Source organism: Aotus nancymaae, unplaced genomic scaffold (assembly GCF_030222135.1).
Source record: "Aotus nancymaae isolate 86718 unplaced genomic scaffold, 86718_ANA_hifiasm-v0.15.2.pri h1tg000036l, whole genome shotgun sequence".
Classification (NCBI taxonomy): Eukaryota; Metazoa; Chordata; class Mammalia; order Primates; family Aotidae; genus Aotus; species Aotus nancymaae.
In genome coordinates, this window is record NW_026988450.1 from 92,841,906 (window position 1) to 92,852,845 (window position 10,940).

Sequence of the window (10,940 nt, forward strand, 5' to 3'; positions counted from 1 at the left end):
CCTCGGAGGCAAGTGGCAGCAGCTTTGTGGTTATGAGCCCAGCATGCGCCCCCAGGCACAGGGCTTGTCTAGCTGTACCCCACCCCATTGCTGGTTGGACTAGCAGCTGGCACCGGGCTCAGAATGGACCAATCAGATTCTGACTCCTGGATTCCACGCATTGGTCAGCACCTCTGAGGTCAGAGAGGACAAGTTAAGTGCTGCTGGCTAAGAGGGGCTGGAGTTCCCAGCCTCTCAAGTGATGGGCCCAAGCCAGCGGCCTGGCTGTATTCCATCCCTTGCTCCCAGCTGTTCCTGTGTTCGAACCCAAGTTCTGGGCTTTGCCAGGCTCCCTCAGGTCCTAGGAGTGCACCATGGTGGAAGCCGTAGGCACCAGAGCACCTCCCCTGCCCCCATAAAATGACCCGTGTGGAAGCTGAGGCAACTTTACTGAAGGGAAGGCCAGTGAGTGGGGCTCATACTTGATCTGCCCCAGAGTGGGGCGCTGGGAGGCTGGGGAGAACGCAGTCCTGGGGTGGGGGTGGCCCTCGGAGTCACACCTCCAGTTTGGACTGAGAGGAGCTGGGCTTGCCCACGAGGTTCTTGCGCGACACGGCGCCGCCGCTAGAGGGTGGCCAGTGGCGAACCACGTGCCGGTAGGAGGCGGCCAGACAGTCGAAGTAGTTGATGTTGAGTTGCCGGGCCATGTAACGGCCCAAGTATTCCATTTGCTGTGGGGCAGGTGGCGCTCAACTCGGGCCGGGACAGGACGGACCCCAGTCGCCCTGAGGGCGACCCCTTCCCTTTCCAGGCAGCATGCCCATTCCTGCCCGCAGCCCCGGCGCCCTCTCCACGGCCCCCAGCGACCAGGACCGCGCTGTATTTACCCTCTGCGTGCGAAACAGCCCCACCCAAAGACCCTAAACAGCGACCGGCGTCATCGTGTCCCGAGCCGGGCACGTGTCTGGGCGGGACCCACCTCGTAGCGCTCCGACAGCTGCACCAGCACCAGCGGCTCCAACCCGTGGCCGCCGAGGACCAGCTGGAAGAAGCACCTTCCGTAGGCTGCGGGAAGAGTGGGCTCAGCCGGCCTGCACGCCCCTCCGCGCTCCCAAGCGGCCACCCCATCCCGGTCCGTCCCGGGCGTCACCGTCGGAGCTGAACGCCAGGCGCACGTAGACCAGGTGCAAGGGGCCCTGGCACACGGCGCGGCCCTGGACGGAGAAGTGGTACACGCCGCGCGTGTGGTTCAGCACCAGGCGGCGCCGCGGCAGCGACGAGACCACCATCCACAGGCCCACGCCCACGCCGTACGCGGGGAAGGCCCAGGTCTCCTGCTTCTGCACCTGTGGGCGGGCGCCGCGGGGGGCGTCTGAGCGGGTGCGGGGCGAGCGCGCGGGGGCGGAGGGCAGCGGGGTGGGGCCCGGGAGCTCACACCTCTCTCAGGGAGCTGACGCTGACCAGGACCACGCAAACCGCGAAGAGCAGCATTCCCTTCCACAGCGTGTCCACGTAGTACTCGAGCACGAAGACTAGGGGCGGCGCGGCGTGTGAGGACGCCCGGGCCGCCCGCAGCCGGAGGTGGCGGCGTCCGCGCAGGGCTCGGGGCGGCAGCTGCAACTAGTCCGTTGCGTTTCCGCCCCCAGGAGCACGGGCCGGCCCCGCCCACCCGGCTCCGCTCCATTCAGACCCCGCCCACCCGGCCCCGCCCACCTGGCTCCGCTCCATTCAGACCCCGCCCACCCGGCCCCGCTCCATTCAGGCCCCGCCCAGGGCCCCCGCCCCGGGCCCCCGGCCCCGCCCACCCGGCTCCACTCCATTCAGGCCCCGCCCAGGGCCCCCGGCCCCGCCCACCCGGCTCCGCTCCGTTCAGGCCCCGCCCACCCGGCCCCGCTCCATCCAGGCCCCGCCCACCCGGCTCCGCTCCATTCAGGCCCCGCCCACCCGGCCCAGCTCCATTCAGGCCCCGCCCCGCCCCACCGCGCCCCGCGCTCACCGTTTGGCTGCTGCTGCTCGAACGGGTAGAAGCTATTGTTCTTAAGGCACCTGGCCAGGTGGCGCTCCGGGCAGAAGAGTCCTAGGGACCACAGCCGGAAGCGCCAGCCGAAGGAGGTCGTGCGCAGGCCGCGGGCCTGGCCCTTACGGATCTGCCTCTTAGGCATCTGCCCCTTAGGGATCCGGGTCAAGCAGAGGTGGTCAGCCTGGCCGCTCGCCCGCCGCCGTCGCCCACTGCCCACAGCGGCGCTCCTACCTGGCTGAGCAAATTCTCCAGGGCTGCAGGCCCAAGAAGGAGCAGGAGCTCACAGACGACTGGCAGGGCAGCAAGGCCAGGTGGCGGCCCAGGGTGGACGCGCACACGTTCTAGAAGTTCTGAGCGGGTTCTAGAAGGGGCCACTCTGTTGACCACCCCTTAGGGTGTGCCGGACTGAGGTCCCACAGTGAGAATGAGCTTCTTGGCCAGTCCATGCACTGGAGGCCCCTGTATGGCCTGTTCACAGTCCTCATCTGAAGGGTGGATGGGTGGACACCCCACGCCTGAGGTGGAGAGAAATCTGCAGGCAGGGACCCTTCAATGAACCCCACAGCTGGGCAGGGCCCCACCTCTACACCCACATGCAACCACCGACAGCTCACCAGTGTTCCCGAGGGTGGGATATACACACACTGGATCCCGCAGTTGGCAGGCAAAGGCATAGCCACCTGCAGGCTCAAGAACCCTTGGGCCACACAGGCTCTGGGCTGGCTGCAGCCCCAGTGGTACCATCAGGTATAACCCGTTGCCCAACCCTTCCCTAAGGACCACACACACAGAGCTCCTAAAAAAGTTTTATTTTAACAAAATGCTCCAATATCTGAAACTGGGCAAAGGTGGGTGGGGGACAGGCTGGCTGGTGTCCCAGGTCTGTGGCTGCCTAGCTGGGTGAGGGGCTGGTGAGCAGCTGCTCCAGACACCACTGGACTTCCTCCATGCCCCGGTAGGCCCGCTTCAGGCCCCGGGGAAGGCAGCGGCAGGACTCCAGGTTGAGGTAGAGCAGGCCTGGGCAGCTGCTGATCACAGAGCTGTGGGCAGGGCAGGCCACAGGAAGTTGAGCCATTGCCCAGAAGACTTGCCTCAGAAGGGCTCAGGCCAAGCTAGGGAGCTGTGCCTGCTGGTGCTCCACACCTGGTTCTGCCACCCATAGCCACCAAGGCCAAGCCCAGTTGCCCCAGTGTCCCCAAGCCCACCCCACGAAGGGGCTTGGACAATATGCATGCCCCTCTGACCCCTGGAGGTCTCAGGCCAGGCAGGACACCACTTTCTGGCCCCAGGCAGACGTGGTGACAGCCACACTGGCTCTAGGGACTAGGGGAGGGGATGCTGACCTGACTGTGCTTGGTGTGACCCTGGTGCCCCTGAGATTAAGGGAGCACAGGGCTTGGTGCGAGCCCCCAGGGGTGCTTAAGAAGGCAGCCAGGGCCTGCTCCAGGTCCTTCTCACTGAACCCCTGGCCACTCAAGTCCAGTTCTCGCAGGGTGTGGCACCACTTCTGGGTCAACAGGGGGCTGCCCTCCTTGGCTAGAGTCAGCCGGTCTGAGGTCCCATACAAGCCCAGATGAAGCTGCTCCAGCTCTGTGGTGAGAGGAGTGAGCATAAGCTGCTGGGTGGCAAGGGCCCCCACACCTCACCCACCCGGCCACCACCCAGGACTGCTGACCCCGGCACGGCAGATCTTGAAGGCCAGCTGGCGTGATGCGCCCACAGCCACGAAGATCCAGCAAGCGCAGTTTGGGAGAGCCGTGGAGCAGGCGGCCCAGGACCTCGTTGCTCACAAAGTTGCAGGTGGAGCTCGCCAGGCAGAGCTCCTCCAGGCTGGGGAAGCCTGGCCCAGGAGCTGCCCCTCGTCCAGGAGGCTTGGGCAGCCACGTCAGGTTCAGCAGCCGCAGCACCTGGGGACAAGGCCTAAGCTGTAGATGCGGGAGGGTGTCACAGGTGGGGGGGTGGGGAACCAGGTACCTGGAGCTGGGGACAGGCTTTCTGCAGAGCCTCGACAGGCAGCTGGAGGGGAATGCTATTGCGGCTGATGTCGCTGCTCACCTCCAGGAGCTGAAGCTGGGGGCAGCAGCTGGCCTGCAGAGGTAGGGGGTGTCACAGGGTCAGTGGTCTGGCAGTCCCCAGCTCAGCATCTGACTCTGCTCCCACCAATGCCAACCTACCAGCAGTGCGCCCAGGATGGCTGTTGTCTGGGAGCTGTAGGTCAGCCACAGCTTGCGCATTCGGGGCCCTGCCTCCTCCAAGAAGCTCACCACAGCTGTGGACTCCACCTGGGGCCCCAGTACAAGAGAACCTGTCACCCCGGCCTGGGCTTTTTCGGGGCCCCTTGGGACACAGGGCTCACCATGGAGTGCTGTAGGTCCAGGCTATGGAGCTGGCAGCAGGCTTTGGCTAGCATGACCAGAGCATCAGCAGTCACACCGTGGCAGCCGGAGAGTTTGAGGAAGGTGAGCCGAGGACAGGACTCACCCACCAGCTGCGGGGAGACAGAGGGCCAGCTGGGGTTGGGAAAGGGCAGGCTAAGATCCACAAGGGAAACAGACAAGTGGCTGGTGCCAACCCCACTTTACCACCTTAGCTGTGACCTCGTTTCTGCCCATGTCAGGTCTACCTGGGTGTCCCTGCCTCTGACACCTCCCTGCTGGAGGAAACAGCAGGAAAGGAGTACCAAGCAGGCAAGTAGGCAGGCAGGCAGGCAGGCATCACCATGGAGCAGCGTGGGCCCCCAAGGTGCCTGACCCACTTCCTAGAGTACTGAACAGTCCCAGAGGGTCACAGCTGGTGTGCAGGGCAGCCTGAAGCTCTCACCTTCAACACGGGGTGTACCTGAGACTTCCAGTGGATGAGGGTCAGCCTCTGGAGCTGTGAAAACCTGGGCCGACAGCAGAGGCAAAACTGCACTAATGTTCCCACACGAGTCCTTCCCACCCAAAACCTTGGTGCAGGGAGACGGAAGGGGCCTGGAGCCAGGGGATAAGGAAAAGACGGAACCCCTCACCGACTGGGCATAAGCCACTCCAGGGACGCAAGGAGTTTCTTCTCCGCCTTGACCCTGCCGTTGGCAGGCCGGCTGGCCAGCGGGGGCGACAGGGTCACGGTGTGCCAGAGCGCGGGTTGGGAGGCGGCCTCCTGCCAGCGGCGGCACACGCGCGCAGCCCTGGGAGAACAGCGCTGTTGAGGGTACCGGCTCCTTCGTAGGCGATGCCCCCCTCTCGCAGCGCAGTGGACACCCGGCTCAAAGCTAGGCCCCTGGGGCTCCAACTGGGCGCCTAAGGGACTGAGCTCTCGGACGGCGGGGTGTGCGCTCCGATGCTTTCGCCCTCCGCCCCCGCCCAGGCCACCGCTTGGACCTCATCTGGCCCAAGCCCGTGAGCTCAGCGGCGGGCCCGGCAGCAGCGTTACCTGCCGAGGAAGGGCATGGGCCCGTCCGCCGCCACCAGCAACCTGAAAATCTGCACCAGGATTTCCAAGGGAATGCGGTCTCCCCAGCCCGCGTCTGGCCCGTCCTCGGGCGTTGGCGTGGCCGCCGGCTCGGGTCTAAGCCTGGCCTTGGGCTTGGGCTTGGGCTTGGCGGCGGAGCGGGGGCCCGGGGGCGGCTGCCTCCGGGGAGCGCGGCGGGCAGCGCGCCGCTGTGCGCGGGGTCGGGCGGGCCCGGGTTCGGACAGCACCAGCAGCATGCTGTCGGACTGCAGCAGGTGGTACCCCGAGCCGCCCGGCGCCAGCCGGTCCCCCCACCAGTCCTCGACCGAGCGGGCCCGCGGCACTGCCCGGGCTCTGCGCCCCACCCGACGAGACGCCGGGGCAGCCATGGCCACCGACTGCGCTCGGGGCAGTCCCAGGGAGCGGAACGGGCGGGCTTACAGACCGATACCCCCCGCCTCCGCTCAGCGCCAGCCTGCGACCCGCTTCCGGGGCGGGACTTTCCGGCCATGGGCCGCGCGGGGGGCGGGACTTCCGGCCATGGGGGGCGCTGGGGGCGGGACTTCCGGTCGTGGGCCGCGCTTTGGGCGGGACTTCTGGTCGTGGGCCGCGCTGGGGGCGGGCCCGGAGCCTCAGTGGGTGTATCGGATCCTGGTTGGCGCGGGGCCGTTAGCGCTCTGGACTGAGGTGGCGTTCCTGGGCCGGACGACGGCGTCCTGGCGTGGCCGGAAGCCGGCATTGGAGAGGGAGCGCACGGGGCGCGTGACCGGGAAGCGCAGGGACCGGACTGCTCCCGGGTCACCCACCTGTTGCTGGGGAGAGGGCGGTGCCCCTCCAAGCAGAGCCGCCCGGCCACTCCCCTAGCATCTGACTTTCCTCCAGCGGTCCCGGGCGCGCAGAAGCCCTGCGGCGTGCGTGGGTCCTGCTGGTAGGCGCCCTGGCCTGGGGTGCGGCTTGGGGTGGTGGGTGCGGTGGCTCCAGCCCCGCCTCGCCCTGCGCAGGGGGCTCCACCTGCTCTTTCGGCCTCCTCCCCTGGGGCCGCGGCACCTCGGGCCGGCTTCCGGCTCTCCTGCCTGCCGGCGGTCCAGACTGGCGGGCGGTGCTGCTGGGCGCGTTTCAGCCAATCCTCCCCATCCCCACTCCTGCCCGGTGCTCCTCCAGCTCCCATGTTGGTGGTGGTCGCACCCTGTTCTGACTCCGGCTCTGTATCCTCCATGCTTGTCTGTTTCTTTCAAGCTAAAAGAGGTCTTAAGTTCCCAGAAGAGTCAAGCATCTCTGGACCTCGGTGGGAAAAGAACTGGCTGTGACCTTTGCCCTGACCTGGAGGGGCCTAGCCTCGGGCTGAATGGCAGCACCCACACCCGGCCGGCCGGTGCTGACCCACCTGCTAGTGGCTCTCTTCGGCATGGGCTCTTGGGCTGCGGTCAATGGGATCTGGGTGGAACTACCTGTGGTGGTCAGAGACCTTCCCGAGGGTGAGTGGGAGGAAGTGCAGGCGGGCCCAGGAAGGTGGGCTTTGGCTTCCCTTGGGCGTCATGCCCCTGACATGACCTCCTCCCTTCCCTGCAGGTTGGAACCTCCCCTCCTACCTCTCTGTGCTAGTGGCTCTGGGGAACCTGGGTCTGCTGGTGGTGACCCTCTGGAGGCGGCTGGTCCCAGGAAAGGGCGAGCAGGTCCCCATCCGGGTGGTACAGGTGCTGAGCATGGTGGGCACAGCCCTGCTGGCCTCTCTGTGGCACCATGTGGCCCCAGTAGCAGGACAGCTGCATTCCGTGGCCTTCCTAGCACTGGCCTTCATGCTGGCGCTGGCATGCTGTGCCTCTAATGTCACTTTCCTGCCCTTCCTGAGCCACCTGCCACCTCACTTCTTACGGTCGTTCTTCCTGGGTCAAGGCCTGAGTGCCCTGCTGCCCTGCATGCTGGCCCTAGTGCAGGGTGTGGGTCGCCTTGAGTGCCCACCAGCCCCCACCAACGGCACCCCTGGTCCCCCGCTCAACTTCCCTGAGCGTTTTCCCGCCAGCACCTTCTTCTGGGCACTGACCACCCTTCTGGTCACTTCAGCTGCTGCCTTCCAGGGTCTCTTGCTGCTGTTGCCGTCACCCCCATCTGTACCCACAGGGGGTTTAGGATCAGGCCTCCATGTGGAAGCCACAGGAGCAGAGGAAGAGGTGGAAGAGGCCTCGCCATTGCAAGAGCCACCAAGCCAGGCGGCAGGCAACCCCCCTGGTCCAGACCCTAAGGCCTATGGGCTTTTCTCGGCCCGCAGTGCCTGCCTGCTGGGCCTGCTGGCCACCACCAATGCACTGACCAACGGGGTGCTGCCTGCTGTGCAGAGCTTTTCCTGCTTACCCTACGGGCGTCTGGCCTACCACCTGGCTGTGGTACTGGGCAGTGCTGCCAATCCCCTTGCCTGCTTCCTGGCCATGGGTGTGCTGTGCAGGTACACAAGGGCCCCCCAGCCCCTGGGTGGGTGGAACTCAGGGCTGGGAGCCAGGTCCTGGCACAGTCAGCCCTGACTCTGCTCACCCGCTGCAGGTCCTTGGCAGGGCTGGGCGGCCTCTCTCTGCTGGGCGTGCTCTTTGGGGCCTACCTGATGGCGCTGGCAATCCTGAGCCCCTGCCCACCCCTCGTGGGCACCTTGGCAGGAGTGGTCCTCGTGGTGAGCACAGGGGGCATGACGTGGGGCGGGGGTATTCCCCCGGAGCAGGTGCATCTCACGCTCAGCTGCTGCTGTGTCCCCTCAGGTGCTGTCGTGGGTCCTGTGTCTGGGCGTGTTCTCTTACGTCAAGGTGGCAGCCAGCTCCCTGTTGCATGGCGGGGGCCGGCCGGCGTTGCTGGCAGCCGGCGTGGCCATCCAGGTGGGCTCTCTGCTTGGTGCTGTGGCTATGTTCCCTCCTGTCAGCATCTACCACATGTTCCACAGCAGAAAGGACTGTGCAGACCCTTGTGGCTCCTGAGCCTGGGCTCCCCCGTGCCTGTATTTACCTCAGTGCTGCCACCATGCCCGAATGCCGCAGCCCAGGAGGCCCCCGCGCCGGCACGCTCGTGGACACTCACACACTCCATAGGAGACCTGGCTTTCCAGGCGGGGGGTCGGGGGCAAGGACCAGGCTTGGAGCCAGGGACTGGTTGGGGCTGTAGGGTAAGCCCCGGGGCCTGAGACCTACATGTGGCTTGTGTAATAAAACATTTTTATGTAATGAGTTGGCATTAATTCTTTGAGAACTTCTCTTTGTATGGATGCTTCCCTGAGCCAGAGCCGTGACCTGGCCTGTTTAGCAGGAGCCGCCTCTCCCCAGGCCCTGGGCAGGTCCTTGCCCTCTGCAGGCTGGTCTCGGATTGCGCAGTCTTACCCTCTGAGCCCAGGCTCCCCGACATTGCTTCTTGGAACTGCCCTGAGCTCTCTGGGCCCACACAAGCTACCATGCTCAGAGGAGTAGGAGGCCCTCCTCCAGGTAGGGCCACTGCGCCACAAGCATCTCTCAAGGGCACGAGGGTCAGTCAGGATGGGTCTGTGACATGCTGAGCTCCCAGTCCACCCTCACTCCTGGAATGACTCCTTGTCTGCTGGCTTCCCAGGAGTATCCTGCTAGGGATTGACACCAAGGGGTTGAAGTGCAGACCCCGGGGTGCTCAGTGCGGGGGGACTCAGAAGAGATACAGTTTAAGATTCTAGCCCATCGAGACCCTTCGGCCTGAGCATTCCCGCCTCCCCTGAGCCTCCAGCCTCTCAGCGCCAGCTCCTCCTGCAATCAGACCCCCAAAGGTATGAAACTTTCTTCAGGCAGACTTGGCTACAGCTGCCTTCTCCCTGAGCTGCTGGCACACTGCCCCTGGCCCCGGGCAGCCTGGGCCTGTGCATGTCGGCATTTGCAGGGAGCGGGGCCTCAGCACTGACCATGACCTGTTTTGGGCTGGGTGGTTTCTCAGGCTCCCACTAAAAGGGCTGGAGCTGCAGAGGAACTAACTGAGAGGAGCCCCTGAGCTTGGCAGCAAGGATCTGGAAGAAGGTGCTGGGGGAGGCTGTGCCAAGGTGGGAGCCTGACTTTTTTCACCGTGTGAGCAGCCACCCCAGGGAGGCAGGGCACCAGACTAATCCAGTGTGACTGGCCTGGCAGCAAGGCCTGTTCTCACAGGCAAGAGGCCCCACTTCTGCAGAGGAACCCCTGCAGCCGCAGGGAGTGGGCAGGCAGGCACTGGGGAAGATGGGTCCATTCCTGCTGCCCGAGTGCCGCCTACGACAGTTCCGCTCTCTGGACGCTTTCTCTGACTGTTCTTGAGTCGGCCTGTACATGGGCCTTTGAAGGGCCTGGCTTTTCTCCCTGTTTCTGCTCCATCCTGTCTTGGCAGGACCATCGGAGGAGGAAGGAGCCCCTGTGACCGGGAAAGCCTCTGGTCTGAGGCCCCATCAAATGTCAGGGGCGGGCCAGCTCCCAGGGGACTCAGGACCTCCCAGCTCCAAGAGCAGAGGTCACCGCCAGGTCCAGCCTTCCAGGATGCTGCCTGAGTCTGGGCCCCTGCCCAGCTGACCTGGCGACTTCCCTTTGGGGGTTGCAGGTATTGAGGACTCTAGGGGTTGGGGACTGCAGGTTGGGTGTGAGCTTCAGAAGTCACCTGGTAAGAGAAGAAAGATTCTGAGGTATGATGAGGACAAGGATGGGACGAGGCAGGTGGTATTGGTGGCACGGCCACGGACGGCAGGGCTCCTGGTCTCATGCTCACCTCCTTCCCCTCATCACTCTGCCCCTGCCCCCGTCAGCACCGGTGCTTGGGGCCTGCCCGATCGTGTCCACCCTGGGCTGCAGGCTGATGGAGCGACCTCCCAGCTTCCTCCTGGCTTCCTTCCCATAGAGCAGCGATCAAAGGCATCCGTGGAGCCTCTGCTCTGCGCCACACATGAGCCGCGGTCCCCAGGGCCGCAGAGGAGCAAGGTGCACAGGCCTGAGTGAGGAATCCGCTGCCTTCTGAAGTCCCCATGAGCTTCCTGCCCATATCCCCATTATTATTTTGACCCCCGCCCCAGTTCCTACTGTAGGAACTGGGGCGGGGGTCAAAATAATAACAGCAGGAAAGTGCCTCAGCTTTGAGTGCTGCTTACTTACGGTTTCCCAGGGCTGAGGCCAGGGCCAAGGCCAGGCCCTGCAGAGGCAGAATAGCCCGCCATGAAGGGCCTGCTGGGGCCAGGATGCCCACCATCACCAGCTGCACAGCAGGTGGCCAGAGGCTTCTGGAGACTCTGCCTCAGCACTTTGGGAGGCTGAGGAGGACGGATCACCTGAGGTGGAGTTTAAGACCAGCCTGGCCAACATGGCAAAACTCCATCTCTACTAAAAATACAAAAATTAGCTGGGCATGGTAGCAGGTGCCTGTAATTCCAGCTACTTGGGAGGCTGAGGCACAAAAATCGCTTGAACATGGGAGAAGGAGGTTGCGGTGAGCAGAGACCACGCCATTGCACTCTAGCATGGGCAGCAGAGTGAGATTCTCTCTCAGAAAAAAAAGAAAAAAA

At 64.7% G+C, this 10,940-nt stretch overlaps 3 protein-coding genes across 5 annotated transcripts; 1 reads left to right on the plus strand and 2 right to left on the minus strand.

Moving 5' to 3' along the window:
- Positions 1 to 411: 411 nt before the first annotated feature.
- On the minus strand, positions 412 to 2,743 carry TMEM249 (transmembrane protein 249). The gene is made up of 7 exons (XM_064384106.1): positions 2,593 to 2,743; positions 2,231 to 2,388; positions 1,976 to 2,126; positions 1,417 to 1,511; positions 1,130 to 1,325; positions 959 to 1,044; positions 412 to 710 (listed from the first exon to the last, which is right to left on the minus strand). The coding sequence occupies exons 1-7, from the start codon at positions 2,741 to 2,743 to the stop codon at positions 534 to 536; spliced, it is 1,014 nt and encodes a 337-aa protein (XP_064240176.1). The 3' UTR covers positions 412 to 533.
- A 50-nt stretch (positions 2,744 to 2,793) lies between these two features.
- Positions 2,794 to 5,844, minus strand: FBXL6 (F-box and leucine rich repeat protein 6). Of its 2 annotated transcripts, none has more exons than XM_021676022.2 (9): positions 5,414 to 5,844; positions 5,010 to 5,168; positions 4,838 to 4,883; positions 4,356 to 4,487; positions 4,174 to 4,281; positions 3,974 to 4,087; positions 3,675 to 3,906; positions 3,343 to 3,589; positions 2,794 to 3,039 (listed from the first exon to the last, which is right to left on the minus strand). In XM_021676022.2, the coding sequence occupies exons 1-9, from the start codon at positions 5,818 to 5,820 to the stop codon at positions 2,892 to 2,894; spliced, it is 1,593 nt and encodes a 530-aa protein (XP_021531697.1). In that variant the 5' UTR covers positions 5,821 to 5,844; the 3' UTR covers positions 2,794 to 2,891. The 2 variants fall into 2 exon arrangements, with proteins under 2 accessions (XP_021531697.1, XP_021531696.1); XM_021676021.2 differs by having other exon boundaries at positions 4,820 to 4,883.
- A 231-nt stretch (positions 5,845 to 6,075) lies between these two features.
- Positions 6,076 to 8,631, plus strand: SLC52A2 (solute carrier family 52 member 2). Of its 2 annotated transcripts, none has more exons than XM_012473298.2 (5): positions 6,076 to 6,359; positions 6,668 to 6,906; positions 7,001 to 7,871; positions 7,967 to 8,090; positions 8,176 to 8,631. In XM_012473298.2, exons 2-5 carry the CDS (start codon positions 6,777 to 6,779, stop codon positions 8,386 to 8,388), a joined length of 1,338 nt encoding a protein of 445 aa, XP_012328721.1. In that variant the 5' UTR covers positions 6,076 to 6,359; positions 6,668 to 6,776; the 3' UTR covers positions 8,389 to 8,631. The 2 variants fall into 2 exon arrangements, with proteins under 2 accessions (XP_012328721.1, XP_064240224.1); XM_064384154.1 differs by having other exon boundaries at positions 6,214 to 6,359; positions 7,978 to 8,090; positions 8,176 to 8,621.
- The last annotated feature ends 2,309 nt before the right edge of the window (positions 8,632 to 10,940 follow it).

What these genes read in the sequence shown, in the direction of transcription:
- TMEM249 (XM_064384106.1), bottom strand. Translation starts at nt 2,743, where the DNA reads ATGGTACCACTGGGGCTGCAGCCAGCCCAGAGCCTGTGTGGCCCAAGG. An exon ending in TGAGCTGTCGGTGGTTGCAT is followed by an intron (nt 2,389 to 2,592) that starts GTGGGTGTAGAG and finishes GCACACCCTAAG; the next exon opens with GGGTGGTCAACAGAGTGGCC. An exon ending in CCTGGCGTTCAGCTCCGACG is followed by an intron (nt 1,045 to 1,129) that starts GTGACGCCCGGG and finishes CTCTTCCCGCAG; the next exon opens with CCTACGGAAGGTGCTTCTTC.
- SLC52A2 (XM_064384154.1), top strand. Translation starts at nt 6,777, where the DNA reads ATGGCAGCACCCACACCCGGCCGGCCGGTGCTGACCCACCTGCTAGTG. An exon ending in GGTCAGAGACCTTCCCGAGG is followed by an intron (nt 6,907 to 7,000) that starts GTGAGTGGGAGG and finishes CCTTCCCTGCAG; the next exon opens with GTTGGAACCTCCCCTCCTAC. An exon ending in TGGCAGGAGTGGTCCTCGTG is followed by an intron (nt 8,091 to 8,175) that starts GTGAGCACAGGG and finishes GTGTCCCCTCAG; the next exon opens with GTGCTGTCGTGGGTCCTGTG.
- FBXL6 (XM_021676021.2), bottom strand. Translation starts at nt 5,820, where the DNA reads ATGGCTGCCCCGGCGTCTCGTCGGGTGGGGCGCAGAGCCCGGGCAGTG. An exon ending in CCATCCTGGGCGCACTGCTG is followed by an intron (nt 4,088 to 4,173) that starts GTAGGTTGGCAT and finishes CTACCTCTGCAG; the next exon opens with GCCAGCTGCTGCCCCCAGCT. An exon ending in TCAAGATCTGCCGTGCCGGG is followed by an intron (nt 3,590 to 3,674) that starts GTCAGCAGTCCT and finishes CTCTCACCACAG; the next exon opens with AGCTGGAGCAGCTTCATCTG.